General features: G+C 55.4%; 1 protein-coding gene across 1 annotated transcript in view; it reads left to right on the plus strand.

The window, feature by feature from the left end:
• The first annotated feature begins 1,716 nt into the window (after positions 1-1,716).
• The window catches only part of KIF3C (kinesin family member 3C), a 65,428-nt gene continuing 44,369 nt past the window's right edge, over positions 1,717-22,775 (plus strand). Inside the window, exon 1 of the mRNA XM_024206956.3 lies at positions 1,717-3,202. Within this exon, the coding sequence (XP_024062724.2) occupies positions 1,793-3,202 (1,410 nt within the window). The 5' untranslated portion in view covers positions 1,717-1,792. The remainder of the gene's footprint in view (positions 3,203-22,775) is intronic.

Consider the following 22,775-nt stretch of genomic DNA (forward strand, 5'->3'; position numbering starts at 1 on the left):
TATAGAGCCTGTGACACACAGTTGAGCAGTTCTGAATCTGTCCAGAAGGGGGCTCTGGGGGACACCCACAGAAACTACTCCACAATTCATTTAGGAGTTTCGATGTTATGTCTCATTATTATCTGCTCTAAATTCTGAATTTCTTCTTCCAGCAGCGTAAGACCAGGAGTATTCTCCTCCCTACGTAGAGGTACGTTCATGGGCATCTCCATTTGTGTTCACTCCCAGCTCACTCTGTTACCCGTCATTATAATGCCCTTCTCTCTGATCAGAGCCGTCTGAACCTGGTGCTTAATTAACACTGGCCACAGGGAGGTGCTCATGAGGCAGGCTATGCTTCCCCATCCCCATGCACCGACTGTGGGTATAAAACCAGGGCAAACTATTAGGGGACAAGGGAGCCCAGCATTAGCTTGGGAAATCCCAGCAACCATCTATATAAAGAAATCAGTACAACACCCCGTCCCCCCATGGTATCTTTGGCTGGAGTCTTAATTCAGTTCCTACCCTGCCAGGGTGAACATCTGATCAGCCGGGGGCCCGTCCACCCCTCCCTTTGCCCTCCACTACACCCCACAGCGCTCAGGGGTCAGTGTCAGTGGTGGCATGGTCCCAGAGCTGGGGCGTGCACTCGGATGGGCCCCTTTGCAGCCACTACCTGTGGTATTAGGAACTGTGCCGTTAAGGACTGAGCTTCCCAGACAGACAGTCTGGGGGCGGGGGAGAAGGGCACCTATGGTTATGCACAACCCATCGGCAGGGAACTGGGCACAGAATAAAGCTGAGCTCTTGCCCTGAGTGACCAGGGAACAGCTCCGCACCACCTAACCCGGCCGTAGAGATGTCAGCTGGGTTGGTGCTGGGCAGGGGGGCCCTGGCCAGTGTTCCCCCCGCTCTGCTGCCGACCCCGATGGGCCTGGCACCGCCCGGGCTGGGTGAGGCGTCGCTCAGAGGATGCCCCTGTTCTCCAGCGGGGGCTAGCAGTGGGCTCCCCACCCTCTAGCGGGCCAGGCCCAGGGCCTGGGGGCTGGAGCCGGCCCTGGGCCCAGGGCCTGGGGGCTGGAGCAGGGTGCAAAGGGCAGGTCGGGCAGCATTAGGCAGAGCAGAGAGATGCCAGCCCCAGGGGGTTGCTCCCCTTGGCCCAGGACACGGTGTGTCTGGCCTGGCTGGGCCGGGCGGGGGTAGCCGCTGGCCCGCTTGCAAGGGAACGACCCCCGGGGGTGAGCCGCCCCCCAGCAGCGCGGGTTCGCGGCCAGGCGCCGAGCAGGACTACACCTCCCAGCATGCCGGGGCTGGTGGGCCGGGGCTGGGCGGGCGTCGCTGCGCTTCTCCCTCCCGCCAGCAAATCAGCTGCTCGGCCCCCCCTCCCCGCCCCCGGCCCCCGCCTCTGTTTTCCTCCGCTGCAATGAATGAGCCGCCGGCGCAGGGGCGGGCGAGGCGATCCCGGCCCCGGAGCCCCCCGAGCCTCTGACCGCCCGCTGCCCGGCCCCGCGGGCCACCCGCGAGCGAGGCGTCTGGAATCGCCCCCCAGCCCCGGATCTCCGCCCGGGGCCCCTCCCCGCGCCCCGGCCCGCGGGCGGCTCCGGGATGCCCCGCCACGGGGGGGCTGCGGCGCGGCCGGGGATGCTGCCGGGGGCCCAGTGACACCCCCGCTCCGAGGAGACGCCGGGGCAAGGGACCGCAGCATCCACCTCCCCCCGCCCCGGGGGACACACACACAAAGCCCGCCCCAGCCCACTGCCCCGAGAGCGGCGAGGGGCCGGCTCTGATCGCGGGGAGCCGGGGGCTCACCATGGCCAACAGACCCAAGACCAGCGAGGCCTTGAAGGTGGTGGCCCGCTGCCGCCCCATGAACAGGAAGGAGGAAGCGGCCGGGTACGAGAGGATCTTGGAGATGGACGTGAAACTGGGGCAAGTGACCCTCCGGAACCCCAAGGCCGCCCCCGGGGAGCTGGCGAAGACCTTCACGTTCGACGCCGTGTACGACGCCAGCTCCAAGCAGGCGGACCTGTACGACGAGACGGTCAGGCCCCTGATAGACTCTGTCCTGCAAGGATTCAACGGGACCATCTTCGCCTATGGCCAGACGGGCACCGGGAAGACCTACACTATGCAAGGGGCCTGGACGGACTCAGAGAAGAGAGGGATCGTCCCCAATTCCTTTGAGCACATCTTCACCCACATCTCCCGGTCCCAGAACCAGCAGTACCTAGTGAGGGCCTCCTACCTGGAGATTTACCAAGAGGAGATCCGAGACCTCCTGGCAAAGGACCAGAGCAAGAAACTGGAGCTGAAGGAGAACCCCGAGACGGGCGTTTACATCAAAGACCTCTCCTCATTCGTGACCAAGAACGTCAAGGAGATCGAGCACGTCATGAACCTGGGCAACCAGACCCGATCGGTGGGGAGCACCAACATGAATGAGTACAGCTCCCGCTCCCATGCCATCTTTGTGATCACGGTGGAGTGCAGCGAGACCGGCCTGGATGGAGAGGACCACATCCGGGTGGGCAAGCTCAACCTGGTGGACTTGGCAGGCAGTGAGCGCCAGAGCAAAATGGGGGGGCCAGGGGAGAGGCCTAAGGAGGCTTCCAAGATTAACCTCTCCCTCTCCGCTCTGGGCAACGTCATCTCTGCCTTGGTCGATGGCAAAAGCACTCACATCCCCTACAGAGACTCCAAACTGACTCGCCTCCTGCAGGACTCCTTGGGTGGCAATGCCAAGACCATCATGGTGGCCACCCTAGGCCCAGCCTCTCACAGCTACGAGGAGAGCTTGTCCACCCTCAGGTTTGCCAACAGGGCGAAGAACATCAAGAATAAGCCGAGGGTCAACGAGGACCCGAAGGACACCCTGCTGCGGGAGTTCCAGGAGGAGATCATCCGGCTGAAAGCCCAGCTGGAGAAGCGAGGGATGCTGAGCAAGAAGAGGAGGAGAAACAGCCGAAGGAAGAAGGTGGTGGATGGAGAGGGCAATACAGAGGCCGAAGGGGAGGAGGACAATGACGACGGCCTGGAGAAGAACATGGAGAGTTACTTGAAGGAGCAGAAGGAGAGGCTGGAAGAGGAGAAGGCGGCCATTCAAGATGACCACAGCCTGGTGAGTGAGGAGAAGCAGAAGCTGCTGGAGGAGAAGGAGAAGATGATAGAGGATCTGAGGAAGGAGCAAGAAGCCACCGAGTTACTGGCCATTAAGTACAAGGTAAGTGTCTCTGTGCTCACTGCATCACCAAGGGTTTGCATGGTCAAGCTGGGAGAGGGTCCTGTTTCACTAGCCTTCCTGGTGCACTACATCCTACAGCCCACGCTGGGTAGTGCACCTGCAGCATTGCACTGCGGGAGCTTGTCTGTTTATGTGCTGTCCTGCCATAGATTCCTTAGAGTATCCTGGCCACTGGCTGCCAGGCCCTGCCTTCCTCGCGTGCCTCTGGCTGGGAGGGGCAGGGGAGAGCAGTCTGGCAGTGACTGCTCATCCCTGGGATGAGTTCGGCATCCTCGGCTAGGTCCCCGCCACATGACAAAGCTGTTTGCAGTGGTTGTGTGCTTCAGTGATACTGCGAATTCATACCCAGCACCATGGAGGTGACCTCCCAGATACGCACTGGCCAGCAGAGCCGGGGGGACAATGACAACCAATTGCAGCCCACGGTTCCAAATGCCTCCCTATTGTCTTCCGTCCTTGCTTTCAGCAGGTCCGTAACTGGTCTGCGAGCAAGGAGAGGCAGACCAATCGCAGCCTCACGCCTCTTCAGGGCACCAGTGTCCCACCCCTGCTGGAGCCTGGGAACCCCGGTGGTTCTCCACACATTCTATCCCCCCCTCACCCTCTGCTTGACCTCCCCTCGCCCACAGCTTGGAGCAGCCAGGAAGTGGGAGGGGGTTTCATTTTACTCCGGGTTGGCTCCATTGCTGCTGCTGAGCTGAGACTGTGATGCTCTGTTTGAAAACAAGAGCGACTGTCCCTGCGTGGGAGCCCGAGGCTGGGCCAGCTGTGGCTCAGTCGCTGGGACAGTGTAGCTGGGGCGTGGCTCATGGTCTGACATACAGTGCTCACCCCCAGTGCATGCAGCGCTTTGCAGAGCCCTGGAGAGCACCTTGGAGGGGCCTACCCCAGGTCTGTGCTTTCTAAGCCTAGTACAGCTAGCACATTCCAGCCAGAGCGCTCACATCACTGCCAAGGGGGCTCCATACCATCGCCTCCAGCTGGGGAAACTGAGGCATGTACTTCCCCAAGGTCACAGAGCAAGTCTGCTCTAGAGCTGGGGAAAGAACCCAGGAGTCCTGACTCTCAGCCCCATGCTCGGTCCATTAAATCACAGCTGCCCTCCCACGACTTCCTCTGATTCATGTTTGGACAGAATCCCCAGGCCAGAGGCCTGGCCCAGTGCCCCTCCATTAACTGCCATGCAGCCACCCCTGCTTCCCTAGTGGGGAATTGGAGCCCGGCCCTCCCATGCCGCACCCTCCCCAGAACCGGCTACTGGTGGCCGTGGTTCTGGTACAAGCGTTACCTCTGCCCGGGCACCTAGCCCAGCCTTTTGGAGAGCGGCACGCCAGTGCGCCTGTATGAGTGCCGAGCACCCCCGCCCGGCAAGGGCTTTGCCACCCAAACCCCCCACCCTAAATGTCTGGGATGGAGACCCCTGCAGGCCCTGGACTGTCAGTGCAGGTCCCCGCATGCTGCCCCCTCCCCTTGCTGCCTCTGGGGGATGGAGGACGTTATTGTCGCTGGTTTCTCCGGACCCTTGGCTGTGTGTTTCTGTTGTTGCCTCTCCTGGGCGTGGAGGAGACGGCGGGGCGCGTTTGGGGGCTGGAGTGGGGTTGAGGATCAGGTGTGTTTCCTGGTGGGTTAACGCCCTGTGCGCCGGAGGACGCTGGTGTGGTTCGTTAACTCCTGGCAGCCCCGTGTAGCAGATGTGAATGTTAGGTGTGATCTCTTTGGAGGAGCTGCTGCTTTCCCTCTGGGGGTAGCTGTGGGGACTGGGGTGTATTTGGGCAGGATTCCTGAAGGCCACAGCCACCAAGCCCCCGCGTGGGAAGCTTGGGCTGAAATCAGCAAAAATCCTTGATGCAGAGACACGTTCCTCTTTGGGCCAGTCTCAGCATCCTGCAGGGCCTGGTGGGTTTACAGAGCGGTGCTGTGGCCCGTGGGCATTGGGAGCCCTGGTCAGGGCTCCTGCTGAGGGTCCGGGTGTGGCAGCAGGTCAGTACGGCACCAAGGGGCCCAGGTACAGTGATGGGTCAGTGGTCTCCAGAACCCAGCTGGGGCAAAGAGTCAGTGCTGTGTATGGAGCACTGGATTAATGCTGCACCCACTTAGAAAGGCAGCTCTCTGCCACCCTCCCACCGGGACCTCTGCCTGCTCTGGGTCCTTATTCTCTATCTGGGCAGGAGCAGCCCAAGGCAAGGACCATCTCACCGAGCAGTGCCGGCTTCCTGGGTGCCGGGTCCGGGTCTGATCAATAGTAAGGGTGTCAGGTGATCACCACAGCGGACAAGAGGGAATCGCCCCTCCAATGGGCAGTCTTGCCCAGTTAGCACGGGACATTGAGGGGTTGCTCTAAAGCATCATGTTGCAGCTGCTGCCGGAGTCAAGAGACTAGACTGAGAAGACCACTGGTCCGGCATTTCCCCCGTAATCCAGTATGTGAGGAGGGGCCGCTGCTCAGGGCTGAGGTGCATTGGCAGAGCAGCTGTGTGTTGAGGGGGGAGGATCCCAGGCCGGGAACAGTGGGAAGGGCTGCAGGTAGGGCGCCCCAGACTGGAGGAGCAGGGGTAGCTATGGGCTGGCTGTGAGATGCATCAGCGGATTGGAGGCGGCGGCGTGGAACACAGGGCTGGAATAGCAGGAGGTGCTCAGGAAAGAGGGGCACTTCCAGATCTGCTGAGGACCCGGTCTGCACTTTGCCTGGGTCAAGCTCTGTTGGTTCTTAGGCGCCCAAGTTTTGTGACCTTTGATCTGCTCACTAATGTGTCTGCAGCTTGAGCGCTTCCTCACAGGGAGGCAAAGCGGCAGATTGAGGGAGCTCACTGGACGTGAACACAAAATCCCAAGTCACGGGGCTGGGCCGCTCACCTTCCAGATCCTGGGCGGACCGAGTGGGCGGGTGGCCAAGGGCTGTGTATTAATGGGAAAGATGCACCAAGCCTTGGGCCGGAGCCGTCCAAGCAGGAATTGGCTCGGAGGTTTAGAGGGACAGAATTCAGATGCTCTCATTTCAGAAGCATGAGTCCTTCAGCCGAAGGATCGCCTGTGAGCTAAACCTGACCAGAACTGATTCCATCCAGGAGTGAGCAGAGGCATGCGAGGGCCCCCTCCCCCCCCCATGCCTTGCAATATTTTGCAGTGCCCCTCAGACTGCACAGAGGGGTAGGGGTTCCCCGCAGGCTGGTCCAGGCTGTCTGAACCGGGCACTGGCCATCCTTTGCCTCTGCAAATCCTCCTGGAAACGTCCCTCCCTCTCGACCCTTGGGCCTGCCATTGTGTGCCAGAGGGTGGCAGCCTCTCTGCATCCCCGTTCTTGCGTGCCGTGACCCTGCCAGCCTCTTCCGCGCTACCGGGAGCTTTGGTTTTGCTCTGCTTTTCCTTGCTCAGCCCCAGGCCCTTTGTTCTCCTGATAATGGCTGTTAACACCCCTGGGTTTTTGGAGCGGAGCAGTGCAGACCCTCCGTGCTGCACCGGGCCGCTGGCAGTGTCTCTCTCTCGCAGTGGGCCCCATTTTGGCATCAGACCCATTTCCACACTGGGATCTCCGGTGTGTGCTGATGGCTGTTTGTTAACTAGCTCCCTGCCCCCTGACCCCCACAATCACATTTTCCCTCTCCCGCCATCGCCTTGCCAGCTGTGCACGGTCTGGGCCCCGTCCTGTAGGCTTGGCTCAGTTAATGTTCCAGTTCTCTCAGTGGGAGGGAGGCCGATGGCAGGACGCAGCCCCGGATGGGGCTGGGGGGGGTTCTCCACCATCTTGCCCAGGCGTTGCTATCTCAGTCAGTGTGTGTACTGGGTGTCATCCTACTTTGGGCTGGAGGCCGCAGCGCTGCTGTGTGGTGCCCTTGGCCTGGCCTCTCCAGCTACGCGCCCACTTCCCACCTGCTCTCACTCTGGGGGTGCTGCTGCTCCTCGTCTCTAGGAGGCAGACAGGGGCAGTCTGGTTTACACATGCTGCCCACGCAACGGGATTTTCCGCTTCCAGCTCGGAAGCCAGCCATGAATCGGGGGCTTGGACGCAGCTTGCACGGGTGGTCGGGGTGAGGCGTGCAGGGGAGGGGGCTCCAGCCTCCTGGATGGGCGAGGCTGGCACTGCCAGGAGCTTTATGTGCATTGGGCTGGAGCGCCGGGCAGGGCACTAGGAGTCTATGGAGAAGGCCTGCCACCTGTCCCAGTGTTTGCAGAACAGCCCTGAGTGCTCCCCCCGTTCCATAGGGCTGACCCACCCCCCGTGCCCACACAGGGGCCCAGCAGCTCATGTTCCCACAGTGTTCTCTGGCTAGCGTGGTGCCCTGTGAGGCCAGCCCCTTTCGCTGGGACGTGAGCTGTGCCATGTACCGTGGGACTCACGGAGGTGGAACTGCCAATCTCACTTGCTGGGCTCTCCGAAATGTGCTCTGCAGATCAGCGGCTCCTGCCCTCCCCTGTGAGCGCCTGCTGGTGGTTCAGGGACACTCCAGGCTCCCCCCTTGGACTGCAATGCTGAGCCTCCGTGCAGGGCACCACCAGCCTCCCATGCATCCCGCTGTGACCCGCCATGCAGCACCGGCTGCTCCCAGCCCCGTGGCGGGGAGAGCGGTCCCAGGCCCGGAGCGGTTTACGCTGGAGCCGAGGGGCTGGAGCAGGCTCTGTGGCAGGTTTGCAGCACCAGCGAAGAGGAGGCAGCGGGCGCTGGCTGGTGCAGCTGAGGTCGTAGGGGGCATTAAGAGAAGAGGGTGGCCCAGTGCTTGGGGCAGGGGCAAGTGTCGGGAGCTTTGGGGGGGTGGAAGCTCCTTCCTGTCTAGCCATAGTCTCAGGTTCCCCTTCCACTCCACCTTGTTGGCTACCGTGCCCTTCGCTGCCTTTACTTCCTCTGGGGATGTCAGCACCTCTCTGAACGAGGCTCTTGGGTAGGGTAACTGCTGGGGTGTTCTTGCAGGAACTGCAGTAATAATGCCCGCGGGGAGTCAGAACAGTGAGTTTGGGGATGCAGGGCTTGATATTTAAACTAGAGAGATGGTTTCCCTCCAGACTGCGGGGTCTCCGGGCATGCCGCTGATGTGATCAAAGGTGGGTTCATTCTAGCAGCTGGTTCCATAGAATCCTCTCCCCCTGCCCCCACCAGGAGACACAATGTGTCTGGCCCAGGGCCACCATGTCCTCTCACTGCTGAGAAATGAGAGAGGCAGGGGCAGAGGCTGGCTGGATCTGCATCTCCCTCCCCTTCGTACCAACTTCCTCTCCTGCTGCAGGACGTGGGCCAGCAGGGCACCACCTCTTGTTTGCACCTCTATTATATCTCATGATTTGTACTGTGATAGCATCCAGGGGCCCAAATCCTAGCCCAGGGCCCCCCAGAACAGTCCCTGCCCAAAGATCTTCCAGGAAAGACGAGACACCAGCTGGATTCAGACAGACTGCTGGGAGAGCACAAGGAAACGAGAAGACAGAGGATAGGACAAGAAGCAATGGGCTTAAATTGCAGCAAGGGCAGTTTAGGTTGGACATTAGGAAAAACTTCCTACCTGTCAGGGTGGTTAAGCACTGGAATAAATTGCCAAGGGAGGTTGTGGAATCTCCATCACTGGGGATTTTTAAGAGCAGGTTGGACAAACACCTGTCAGGGATGGTCTAGATAATACTTAGTCCTGCCATGAGTGCAGGGGACTGGACTTGATGACTCTCAAGGTCCCTTCCAGTCCTGTGATTCTATGATTCTGAACAGCATGGTAGGCTGTGGTCTCAGCACACCAGCTGCCAAACCGTGGTCAGGTTTTGTGGGTGTTGTAGCAGAGACGAGTTCTGTGGAGGGTTTTGAAGGATAATTAAGTAGTTTTGTGGAACTGTACAGGAAGGGCCTCCCGTGTGAGGGACAGCCTGGGAGAAAGCATGAAGGGGCATGTTGGAAAATGTGATGAATGGGTGCTGGTGGCGGGTGCCATGGGCCGAGCAGAGATGGTAGGTGGGGTGGGGTGGGGTGGGACTAGGCTGTGAAGGTCCTTGGAAGTGAAGTAGCTTGTGTTTGGTGTAATGGAGACGGGGATTCCTGTCGGCTTAGAGTGTCTTCATAAAAGCGCCACAGAAGCTGCACCGATGCAGCGTTTCAAGTGTGGACGTGCCCTGAGACACAACCTGGATGTGAAGACCTGGAGAGAGGTCCAGTTCAAAGGTGATGCCCAGGTTATGGGCCAGCGTGACAGGAAGCATGGTGGTGTTGCCCACAGTGATGGATAAACCAGGGATGGGTGAGGGCTTGGGGGCAAAGATTAGGAACATTGTTTTAGTTGTGTTGAGCTTGAGTTACTGGCTGGACATCCACGAGGAGATGTTGGAGAGACAAGCCGAGATTTCAGTTTGGACAGAGAGATGGGTCCGGGCTGGTGGGGTACATCTGTGAGCTGCTGGCGTGGAGGCAACTACAGAAGTGGTGCTTGCAAATAAAACTGCTCAGAGACCAGATGCTAAGGGTCCTCCCATCCCCATCCCAGTGGTCCCTCCTGGCCTAGGGATCTATGCATCCCCCGTCTCCTCTGAGTTCTCAGTCACAGGGGCATCCTCTCCTGGCCATAACTCCAGGCAGCCACCTCCCGGCTCCACAGGTCACTCTGGTGTGGAGCAGGCCAGGTGACTAGTTTTGTCAATAACTGACAGGCCTTAAAGCGGAGGTCCCCAATCTGTGGGGTGCGCCACTCTAGCAGGGCAAAGAGGAATGTTTGGGGGGGGGCGTGGCTGGGGCCCAGGCCAGCCCCCATGGAGGGTGAAGAGGGATTGCCACCCAGCTCCGCTCCTGGCCCCGGCCCTGTGCCCAGGGTCCTGGCTGCCAGCCCCGCGCCCAGGGATCCAGCTGCTGGCCCCGCTCCTGGGGCTCCACTTCTGGCCACGGCTACCGGCCCCATGCCTGGGGATCCGGCTGCTGACCCCACCCCTGGAGCTCTGCTCCCGGCCGTGGCTGCTGGCCCTGCACCTGGTGGAGGCTCCGTTCCCGCCCCCGCCTCCAGCTAGGGCCCCTGCGTTGTCCCGCTTACCCCTATCTGCGTCCCCCCTCACAGAGCCGTGGCCTCACTCCTGGCCCTGGCTCGGTGGGGGGGGCACAGACAGGTGCAAGGGGGACGCAAGTTAAAAAGTTTGGGCACCACTGCCTTAAAGGGACAGCGTGGCCTCCGACGATGCCAGCTCCCCAACTCCTCTATTACCTGGGGAGCGTTTATTTGACCCTCCTTGGCCTCATGCAGGCAGGCGAGATGAGATTTTAGGATCCATCGGGCTGCCCCCAGCACTTGTTACAGTGGCCTCTGGAGCCCGGCTGTGGCTCCCTCTGGCCGGCAGCAGGGCAGTGGGTGCACACAGACGCCGAGGGGGGAGGCGGGGGTCATGGAATGTGGCGTTGCCGTGAATGGAGCCCTGTGTCTGGCACAGTCGCTCACTCATTTAACAAGCATAATGCCCATTAGCGAGCGTTTCACCGCACGCAGCCAATGGGGATGACGTGCTCCAGGCATAAAGGGGGCTGTTGTGCTCGCCAGAGAGCTGCACGCATGCGCAGGCGTGAACACAGACAGACACACAGGGATGCTCTCTCTGTCACACCCACACACACACACCCCCTCCCCGACTCTCTCCCTCTGGTCAGGTTGCTCACGCGTATTTCCCCACACTGGGCGAGCAGAAGCGAAGGCCACCTTCACGCCCAAAGCGATGCCGGTCCCCAAGCATTAGCCCATCCCCACCCTCAGCCACTCCAACACATGTAGCCCTCCCTAAGATGTCCTTTTCCAGTCAGCAGTGCCACGCCCCCGGGCATAGTGCCACGCCTGCCGGAAGAGAAGGCAATGACCATCCCTCATCTCTTCCTGCTTTCAGGAGGACACCCTTGTGATGTCTCAGGGGCCCCCCTGGCTGGCAGCCCCTTGGCATAGCCTGAGTTTGATTTTGGGGTGCATACAAGGGCTCTGCTCCTTGGGCAGAAGCTGGTACAGCCCATGGGACGTGGGAAGGGGAATTCAGCCTATGGCCTTTAATGGCCACAAGTGGTCAGGACCTTCACAGGCACCACCCCCAGCAGCGCTGCATCCCCTAGCACTGTGCTGGGGCGTTAGTGGAGAGAGCGCCACCTACTGGGTCACGTGCGGGGCAGGGGAAGATCTCCGACCAGGCCAGACCAGTCTGGCGCTTTTCAAAGCTCAGGGCTTGCTGGGAAACGAGGGGGTTTGACTCCCAGGACTATCCCATTGTCTGAGGGGACATGTTGAAAGACCCTCTTGGACCCCAGTTATGGCTCTGGGTGGCTGCACTCCCCTGGACCCAGAGCTCCGTGTCTGACCCAGATCTGCTCTGGGCATGGGGAGGAGGAGCGAGCACCGGCTGCAGCCTCTGGAGTCCATGGATCACGGGAGTGTAACTTGCTGAAAGCCTCGCGTCCAATGTCCGAGGTCAAGAAAAACCATCCCTCCCTAGCGCTCCTGTGCTTCGCCCCTTTGTTACACCGGGTTGCAAGGAAACGGAACCTTTCTGCAAAAATGGAGCAAATATAGACACATGGATACCTCAGTGTGGGTGGGAACCAGGCAGAGAACAGGGCTTGGCTCCAGTGCTCCCTCGTTTTCTTGGTACAGCAAAGAAGTCTGAGAGGACGAAGTCCTTCCCAGTGACCTATTGGGCTGGCCCAGAGGCACTAGAGACCACGAGTGATTCCAACGGGAGCACAAAAGGGGACTGAACATTGTTCGGCCCTGCAGTTCTGAGATGTCAAAACTACTGTAGTCCACGCCAGGATGTCACTTGGGAACAGCTCATTGCCACAGACTGGCTGGTCCCTGGAAGGGATTCAGGCCTCGTTCGCCTAGGAGGGCCTTCTTTATTGAGAATGAGCCCCGCCCAGCCCACCTGGAAGTGATCAACTGCCTCGGTGGCTAGTTAATGGCACCTGGACTTGATAAAAGGCTACCAGAAGGCAGGTGGAGAAAGGAGGCTCCTAAGGAGAGGTAAACCCAGGGAAAGGAACTTGGAGGGAGCCCTGCCTGGAGCCACCTGCTGCCACGGGGCTTGAGGGGACTCCACCTCAGCCACAGCCTGGCGGGAAGCAGCACACGGAGCCAGAGCTTCCAGGGAGCAAACACTGGGAGGAGTTGCTCTGTGAAAGGGACCAGGAGGCAGCAAAAGGTAGGAAGTGGCCCTGGGGAAGGAGCCCTTAGCTGCTTAACACAGGGCCCCAGAAACCCAAGTAGGGGGACCTGGGTTCCCCTGCCAGCCACCGAGGAATGGGGCAACAAGGACTGTGGAGCTCAGGATGGGGCTGAAGGCCTGGGATAAGGTTTATTAATCGATCCAAAGGCCAGAAGGGGTCATTGCAATTGTCCAGTCTGACCTGTATAGCACAGGCCAGAGAACTGCTCCTAGATCATTAGACTTCTGTTTGGTTGGACCCGTTATTACCCTGGAAGGGAATGGGACTGGCCAGAGGGCTGCGTTGTGAGACGGGGCAAACCACCGCAGGCTCAGAGGGGCCACAAGGGACCATGCAGGCTAATGAGTGACACCCCTCTGCACACAAGTTCTTTATACCAGGGGTTCTCAACCTTTTTCTTTCTAAGGCCCCCCCTCAACGTGCTGTAAAACCTCCACAACCCACCTGTGTCACAATAACTGGTTTTCTGCATATAAAAGCCAGGACCGGCGTTAGGGGATAGCAAACAGGGAAAGTGCCTGGAGCCCCATGCCCCAGGGAGCCCCATGAAGCTACGCTGCTCAGGCTTTGGCTTCAGCCCCAGGTGGTGGGGCTCAGGGCCTTGGGTTTCAGCCCCATGCAGTGGGGCTTTGGCTTTCTGCCCTGGGCCCCAGTGAGTCTGATGTTGGCCCTACTTGACGGACCCCCTGAAACCTGCTCACGGGGCCCCAGACCCCTGGTGGAGAACCACTGCTTTACAAGAAGCCAGGGGAGGCATTGAGCAGTATGTCCATACCTAAGGTGAAGTGATGTAGATGTGACCAGGTACCGGTATGACTGATAACTCAGTCAAGGCCAATTCATTGTGAGAAATGGACTTAACTCCGCACAGAAGAGCGGATGTTTGCGGAGCTTGTGAGCCGTGTGCTCCCCAAATGAAATTGTTGGAAAGCAGCAAAAGAACAGACGTGCTTCTAGTTACAGCTGCATAGAAACGTACAAAGACTGACTAGACGGCGAGCAAACAGCCCAGCCCAGTTCTGTATGTTGTAAGTACACAGGCCCTCACCCCAGAAGAGGAGCAGTATCAAGCATGCAATGAAAGCAACCACTTTGTAAAAGTGTGTTTTGCTCTGAGTTCAAACAGCAAATAAATAAATCGCGACAGTACCTCGAAACCTCCTGATGCAGCGCTAAGCTCTGATGATGCAGGGAATTTTTTTGTTGAGCCTCTTGATAAATTGACAAAACAAGGCTCTGCAAGAGATTAGTGTGTGACAGTGGAAATGAACAAAAAGTGAATTTCAAAGCAGATCCGGGAGCTGAGTGCAACGTAATCACAGGCAGTCTGATTAGCTGTTGCCTGATGTGACCCGTGAATAGTAAGTGTGTTTCACAGGTTTGTGTGTGAAGGGAGCATAGACTGTACATTTAGGGAAAGTTACCACTCCGAGATTGAAAGAGTAGAATGTGAAATCCCCTATGAGCTGGAGTTGATGAGCATTCTGAATATGCAGATGATCACACGGGTCTATAACTTGTTTGCGGGTCCAGCTGCAAAAGAGATTCTTAAAGAATTTGGTGAAATGTTTAACATATTCTATCCTCTGTGCACCCTAGTCCATCACAGTGATAGAGACCCTAGAATGCTGCCAAAATACGGGTGCTGTGGGAATTCATAGATTCCAAAGCCAGAAGCGTCGACTGATCGCCAAGTCCGGCCTCTTGTGTAGCCCAGGCCATAGGACTTCCGCCAAAACAATTCCTAGAGCCGATCTTTTAGAGGAACATCCAAGCGCAATTTTAAAATGGCCAGTGATGGAGAATCCACCCGTTACCAATGATCGTTCTAAAGCGTCGTGAGAACTGAGCAATAAAGGAAAAGCTCTGACTGGACGGTAAAACTAGATAGTGTTGAGTGAACACAAATGCCAAATCCCAGGGTCAATGGTATGATCGCGGTAATCAACTCAAACCAGTGACGGGTTTGTAGAGATCCAAAAGAATAAGCCCATGTGATGGGGTACCTACCCCACTCAGGTGTGAAAGGGCTAATGTGGGCCTCAGAGGCCAGCTACCCCACACACAGGGGGCAACCTTCTGAGGGAGTTGGCCTCTAACTAATGACACCCCAATGTGAAGGGGGTGGTGGTGCTCTAAACAGGAAGTTTGGAGCAGTTGGGGGCTCAGGGAGAGAGGGAGGTATTCTTCAGTCCCTCTCCTGGTAGTAGGGAGTAGAGAGACCTGTGGAGACCTGGAAGGCTCTGGTAGGGTGAGGAGAAAGCCAGGGAAGGGCTTGGTAGGAAGAAGTCCAGGGAGGAGGCAGCCAGGAGTATGGTGGAGTGAACGTTGACTGCCTGTCTGAGGGTCCCCGGACTGTAACCCAGTATAGAGGGTGGGCTGGGGTTCCCCTACCAGCCACTGGTAAGGTGGCATGAAGTCTCTCAGCAGGGGCTATAGACTACAGGAAGCTGAGAAAAGGGTGTATGAACCACTGGATCTAGAATGGAGCAGACCATAATTTTGTTTTTGCTGGACTTCCTGTTGCCCTGGAAGGGGTGGGACCAAAGTGTGACCTGAGGCCGATTGCCACAGGACTGGAGGAGCGTTGGCAGGCGGTGCTAGCAGAGGAGAGCCTGCTGTGTAATGCCCAGCAGTGAGGGGGCGCTCCAGGCCACTGGATGTAAGGGGCACCTCGTGAGAACCATTGAGGAGGTCACGTTTGGACTTCACAATAAAGAGTGACTTCACTTTTGGGTGCAAGTCAGAGATGGAGAAAGCACGCAGCTCTGCACCTTCAGCTCCCCTTTCGGGGTAGCTGGGGAGCAGGGACTCTGAACAAGGTTTTGGGATTGCAGTGGACAGTCTATTGAACATGAGCTCCCAGTGCCATGCGGTGGCAAAAACGGCAAAGGGGAGATGTGTAAACGGGAGCAGTGACTAGGAAGAGGGTGGTGATTTTTTAAATTCTGTATGTGACATTGGAATGCTGCCTCCAGTTCTGGTGTCCACATCTCCAAAAGGATGCTGAAAAGCTGGAGAAAATGCCTTACCGTGAAAGGGCTCGATCTGTTTAGCTTATCAAAAAGAAGATGGAGAGGGTGACTTGATTAGAGTGTATGAGTACTTTCATGGGGAGGAAATAACAGCTACTAAAGTGCTCTTTAATTTAGTGGAGACAGGCAGAACATAAGAGCGGCCACGCTGGGTCAGACCAAAGGTCCATCTAGCCCAGTATCCTGTCTTCCGACAGTGGCCAATGCCAGGTGCCCCAGAGGGAATGAACAGAACAGGGAAAAGAGGAGACTAAGGGGGGATATGATAGAGGTATATAAAATCATGAGTGATGTGGAGAAAATAGATAAGGAAAAGTTATTTACTTATTCCCATAATACAAGAACTAGGGGCCACCAAATGAAATTAATAGGCAGCAGGTTTAAAACAAATAAAAGGAAGTTCTTCTTCACACAGCGCACAGTCAACTTGTGGAACTCCTTACCTGAGGAGGTTGTGAAGGCTAGGACTATAACAGCGTTTAAAAGAGAACTGGATAAATTCATGGAGGTTAAGTCCATTAATGGCTATTAGCCAGGATGGGTAAGGAATGGTGTCCCTAGCCTGTTTGTCAGAGGGTGGAGATGGATGGCAGGAGAGAGATCACTTGATCATTACCTGTTAGGTTCACTCCCTCTGGGGCACCTGGTATTGGCCACTGTTGGTAGACAGGATACTGGGCTAGATGGACCTTTGGTCTGACCCAGTATGGCCGTTCTTATGTTAATCATCCAGTGATCCATCCCCTCTCACCCATTCCCAGCTCCTGGCAAACAGAGGATAGGGACATCATCCCTGCCCATCCTGGCTACTAGCCATTCATGGACTTATCTTCCATGAACTTATCTAGTTCTTTTTTGAACCCTGTTATAGTCTTGGCCTTCACAATATCCTCTGGCAAAGAGTTCCACAGGTTAACACTGCGTCGTGTGAAGACATACTTCCTTTTGTTTGTTTTAAACAAGAACAAGAACCAACGGCTGGAAGCTGAAACCAGACAAATTCAAATTAGAAATAAAGCACAAATTTTTAATAGTGAGAGTGTTACCATAATGTCACAGAGGGTGATTAACCATTGGCACAAACTACCAAGTGATTCTCCATCCCTTGGTGTCCTCAGATCAAGACTAGATGCCTTTCTGGATTATTGTGTTTGGCTACAACAGCATTTACTGGGCTCAGTACAGGGGTAATGGTGAAATTTAATGGCCTGTGCAGAGGTCAGACTTGATCCAGAAGTCCCGTCTGGCATTAAACTCTAGGACTCTGTGACGCTATATCTTTCAACGATCTCGCTTGGGATTGCCTCAGCCCCTGAGATGTCCAGAGTATCATATTCTGGATTTTGGGGGTCTGGATGGGATGGATGTAATCAGTGATGATCTGGGGGGGTGGGGAGGAATCAACAGAATGAGACACTGGGATGTTCTGCAGTGAGCTAAAGGAAAAGCTTTAAACTGAACAGGAAGACATGCCAGCTCCTGGTCTGTAAGAAATGCACACATTGACTGGGCCCAAGAAGGGTGGAGGCAGTTACAGTATAAATGGAGGGAGCCCAGAACGCCTAGGGTTTACACAGATTCACGGGCCTGTGAAAAGATTGGCAGCCCATCACATTTCTCCCTAATCTGTTACAATTAGTGCCCCACTCCCACGGCTGCCCTAGGATGCTGCTGGAGTGACTGAGAAAAGCAGGATTATTTCAAACAAGAAACGCACCAAAGCACCACTACTGGAATGTATTGAGACTAACAAAGAGCCTAAGATCTCTGCTGGCTGTTTCCATTCCACTTTAGCCTGCAATCCTGCAAAATGACTGCAGTGGCATTTGCTTCCCAACCACTCCCTGCAGGACCACAGAACGGTGTTCAGATCGCAGAAGGAAATGCTGTCAGGTTTGTTTCCGGCTGTGAGCATTTTCTTCCCTATGTTTATAGACAGAAACCGGTCAAGGTCGAAATTGTTGGAAGCCACAGGACAGCAACTGAACAGTAATAAGTCACCAGGACCAGATGGTATTCACCCAGGAGTTCTGAAGGAACTCAAATGTGAAATTGCAGGACTACTAACTGTCGTCTGTAACCTCTCATTTAAATCAGCTTCTGTACCAAATGACTGGAGGATAGCTAATGTGATGCCAATTTTTTAAAAGGTGACCCCGGTAATTACAGGCCAGTAAGCCTGACTTCAGTACCAGGCAAACTGGTTGAAACTATAGTAAAGAACAAAATTGTCAGACACAGAGATGTACATAATTTGTTGGGGAAGAGTCAACATGGTTTTTGTAAAGGGAAATCATGCCTCACCAATCTACTAGAATTCTTTGAGGGGGGCAACAAGCATGTGGACAAGGGGGATCCAGTGGATATAGTGTACTTCGATTTTTAGAAAGCTTTTGACAAGTTCCCTCACCAAAGGCTCTTAAGCAAAGTAAACTGTCATGGGATAAGAGAGAAGGTTCTCTCATGGATTGGTAACTGGTTAAAAGATAGGAAACAAAGGGTAGGAATAAATGGTCAGTTTTCAGAATGGAGAGAGGTAAATGGTGGTGCCCTCAAAGGGTCTGTACTGGGACCAGTCCTATTCAACATATTCATAAATGATCTGGAAAAAGGGGTAAACAGTGAGGTGGCAAAATTTGCAGATGATACAAAACTACTCAAGATAGTTAAGTCCCAGGCAGATTGCGAAGAGCTACAAAAGGATCTCTCAAAACTGGGTGACTGGGCAAGAAAATGGCAGATGAAATTCAATGTTGATAAATGCAAAGTAATGCACATTGGAAAGCGTAATCCCAACTATACATATAAAATGATGGGCTCTAAATTAGCTATTACCACTCAAGAAAGAGATCTTGGAGTCACTGGATAGTTCTCTGAAAACATCCACTCAATGTGCAGCAGCAGTCAAAAAAGCGAACAGAATGTTGGGAATCATTAAGGGATAGATAATAAGACAGAAAATATCATGTTGCCTCTATATAAATCCATGGGACTCCCACATCTTGAATACTGTGTGCAGATGTGGTCGCCCCATCTCAAAAAAGATATATTGGACTTGGAAAAGGGCCAGAAAAGGGCAACAAAAATGATTAGTTATGAAACAGCTGCCATGTGAGGAGAGATTAATAAGACTGGGACTTTTCAGCTTGGAAAAGAGACAACTAAGGAAGAATATGATAGAGGTCTATAAAATCATGTCTGGTGTGGAGAAAGTGAATAGGGAAGTGTTATTTACTTCTTCTCATAACACAAGAACTAGGGGCCACCAAATGAAATTAATAGGCAGCAGATTTAAAACAAATAAAAGTAAGTATTTCTTCACACAACGCACAGTTAACCTGTGGAACTCCTTGCCAGAGGATGTTGTGAAAGCCACGACTATAACAGGGTTCAAAAAAGAACAAGATAAATTCATGGAGAATAGGTCCATCTATGGCTATTAGCCAGGATGAGCAGGGGTGGTGTCCCTAGCCTCTGTTTGTCAGAAGCTGGGAATGGGCGATGGGATGGATCACTTGATGATTCCCTTTTCTGTTCATTCCCTCTGGGGCACCTGGCATTGGCCACTGTCGGAAGACAGGATACTGGGTTAGATGGACCTTTGGTCTAACCCAGTGTGGCCATTCTTATGTTAACTGTTGTACAAAGCTGCACCTAGGCCTCAGAAAATGATCACGCAGTTGCACAAATTAGCACAAGCGCTCATTAATTATGAAGTGCTGGCCCAATAGGGAGTCTCTTAAAGTAGGCATGCTTTGACCTATAAATAGGGAAAAGAAGAAGCTGCAGGAAAAGGAGTTTGAAGCAAGTCTGAGTCGAGTGCTGCCCATTTCTGGAACAAAATATGACCAGCTCAAAAGAGAAACTCAAAATGGTCCAACTTTACAAGAGTAACACTAGATGGAGGGCCAGCAGGAAGCACCCAGGCACCTCAAAGCATCCAAATGTAGTGGTACTGGAGAGAGATGGAATTCTGTACAGAGGACATTGTCTCATCGTACCCAACATGAGGTCCGAAATAGAGCACAATCTACCATTCCTCTCTGCGGATTCAGAATGGTAAGAACAGAGCTCAGTTCTGGCCAGGCGTGAGTGCTGCTTCGAAGGTAAGGGGTCAGGGTATGAAATATGCAGGAAGCAGAATGCCAAAGTCACCCAGTCACTGACTGTGACAGGAGCAGCACATAGGTTTCAAAAGCCCCTGAGGTTCAGAGGTCATAGCTACTGGCAGATGTCTAAAGAAGAGGCAGGATAATCTTCTCATTGGTGGGGGTTTCAGGTCGTTTACCTGATGGCTTTTGGAACCTGGACATTTATTCCAGGTACGGAGGGACTTTGGTGCTGTAGAACAGTGGTTCTCAACCCCTGGAAGTACACAGCGATCTTCCAGGGGGTATTTGCCTAGTTTTACAACAGGCTACATAAAAAGCACTAGCGACATCCGTACAAACTAACATTTCCGTAGTGTTTCTACTGCTCTAGAGGCTACACTGACATGTAAGTACAAGAGTTCTGTTCCAATGGATTTATTTTATAACTATATGGTAAAAATGAGCAAGTCGGCAATATTTCCGCACTAGTGTGCGGTGACACTTGTGTATTTGGATGTCTGATTTTGTAAGCAAGTAGGTTTTAAGTGAGGCGAAACTTGGGGTACGCAAGACAAAGACCCCTGAAAGGGGCACAGTCGGCTGGAAAGGTTGAGAGCCACTGGAGTAGAAGAAACTGGAGGTAGCTGCATTGGATCTGAAAGGGAGTCTTTCCTGAGGCTGCTGGACAAAGGCAGAGCCCAGGGTTCTCTCTAGCTCCCAGACTGGCTAACGCAGCCTCGAATTGGCACAGGGTGCATGTAACGCTGGACTCAGCGTCCTGGCAGGGTCTACTGACGAGGTACTTGGCGTACCCAGAGGGAATTGGGAAGCTCCTCGGGCAGGGACTCTGTTCTGTGTGTACCCGGCCCCCAGTACAGTGTGTGCTGGTCTGTGATTGGGGCCTCTAGGCTCTACAGTAACTACAATGCTTTAACTAGACAGAATTCCCCTCCCCCAGCCACCACTCCATGTTTTAAAAAAAAAAAAAAAGTCATTTCAGTAGCTTTTATGGCATGAGGACGTGTTTAATCCGCCCATCACCTCTGCCTAGAGACACGTGTGGCAGGATAAAGGTGTTGCAGTCTGTTCTGGTGGCCAGGGTCAGTGGCTCAGGGTTTCCGGTAGTGCGACCCCCCTGCTTCCCCTTTCCTTCCTGCTCTGGTGGGGGGAACGTCTCTTGTTCTCCCCAGGGTCTGGGGAGGACGGCTCTGGCTCTCACACAGCTTCGTCGTTTGGGCAGTTCCTTGTCTTGTAGTGGGAAATTTTTGTCTGAAATTCAAGTTACTCAAATCAGAATTCACCCAGGCGTGTGTGGTGGTCTTCCATTTTTCCTTGCCTAGATGAAATCTGAGAACTACAACTCCCAGAAGGCAGGGAGAGACACCCCCAGGCAAAGGAGGAAGTGGTGGAGCAAGAGCTGATGGGCAGGGCCTTTTGGAGAAATCCATTCCCTGCTCCACTATTAGCAGGTTCTCTCCTTCCCCACCGGAGTGAAGGGAGCCGAAGAGAGAGCAGATTTGCTCATGGCAAGGCGACTGGGCTCTCCCTGCGTCCTTCCCCACACACGGGTGTGCATGAATGCACGCTCGTGGCTGCAAACAGTGAGCAAACGTGGCACAAAGAGACTAAGGTCCAAATTCTGCTCTGAGCCACTGTTTGTAAATCCAGAGTGACTCCGTCAACACCGTGCCACTAAGAGCCGGATACAGCACCCCAGCAAACATTAAGCATTCGAGGGGGAGAGAACAGGACAGGAGAGAACTGCCCATTAATTCTGAATGACAGACCCATCTGGGCTTATGAACTCTGGCACTGCTTGGACCTGGATAGAACATGGCTATCTTCTTTCCCTCTAGGTTCCTCTCCCCCCTGATCAGGACCCTTTGTGCCTCATTCCAGCTGCTGTGTAAAGAGACACTAAGGGAAGGGAAGGAATCACCAGCCAGGAGAGGCAAAGGGCTGGAGGTATGGGGATGCGTGGTAGAGCCAAGGTACCGTGGTGGATCCCCCAGTTATTGGTGAGGGGAGAGACTGACCGTGTAAGCAGTGTTTCCATCAGGGCCGGCTCTGGCTTTTTTGCCGCCCCAAGCAAAAAAAAAAAAAAACGGGGGCGGCCAGAACGGCAAAGCAAAAAAAAAACCTGTGGCGCAGTCGGAGCGGCAAAGCAGGGGCGGGGGGAAAAACCTGCGGCGCGGCCGGAGCCAGGTTGCAGGAGGACTCCCTGTGCTGCAGACGTGCCCCGGGTAGCGGGGGGGAGGGGGAGGGAGTGGGGGGAGAGAGAAAGGGGGCAGCCAGTGCTTCAGCGGGGTGCTGCCACGCGGCCCCTCCTGCCGTGCCCCCTGCCGGGAGGGCTCCGCACCACTCCGGTCGGCGGGGAGGGAAGGACGCGGGCTGCCCTGCCGGGCTTGCTACAGACCTGGCACCGGCTGGGGCAGATGGAGTGCGCAGCCCGCTCCCAGCAGGGCGCTCCCCTCCTCCGCGCCGTCGCCCCCTACAGGGCGGCCGGATCAGCAAACAAACAAACAAAAAAAAGCGACCGTGCCGCCCTAGGATTGGGCAGAATGCCGCCCCGTAGAATCTGCCACCCCAAGCACCAGCTCGCTCGGCTGGTGCCTGGAGCCGGCCCTGGTTCCCAGGCAAGTCTTTTTACGACTTCTGCCCACACGGGATGTTCTGTGCTGGGGCAGCGCCACCCAGGCAGGGGAATCCCAGGTGGTGCTGATGAGCTCAGTCCCACAATGCGGCTCTCCACCCTTTGCCAACCAAGCATAACTCCGGGCATGGCTCCTTGACCCAGGCCGCCTCCCTCCAGCAGATCCTCGCCCTTCCAGCTGTGCCTGGTGCCTTCCCTTGGATCACGCAGACCTGAGAGCTGCTACGGGGCTGCTCTGCTCTGGCCTCGCTCTGCCAGTGCAATGTTAAGGTGCAGGGGGCTTCTCCCCGTTGCCGCCTAGGAAAGCAAGAGAAAGCGCAGGGCACGGTTTCCAGCACAGCCATGGCCAGGCATTACCAATGGTGACCAGTTTAACCCAGGTAGGGAGCCGGTGTATTACCTGCCCTTTCCCTGGCTCTCCAAACAGCGCTCTCACACTTCTGAGGCTATCAAAGTGCCTGTAGGAGCGGCAGGTGGAACGAGGGAAGAAGGACCTGCTCCCTCTGCACCTGGCCCAGGAGACCCCCATCTCTGGCTCTTACGGGGGGGACGTGCCACTAGTTCACGACATCAGGATCACAGACTGCAGGCCCCACTCAGCCCTCGAAGTCAGTAGCTTTTAGGA

The sequence above is a fragment of the Terrapene carolina genome, unplaced genomic scaffold, assembly GCF_002925995.2.
Source record: "Terrapene carolina triunguis isolate 2854851 unplaced genomic scaffold, T_m_triunguis-2.0 Scaffold523, whole genome shotgun sequence".
In the NCBI taxonomy this organism is placed as follows: domain Eukaryota; kingdom Metazoa; phylum Chordata; order Testudines; family Emydidae; genus Terrapene; species Terrapene triunguis.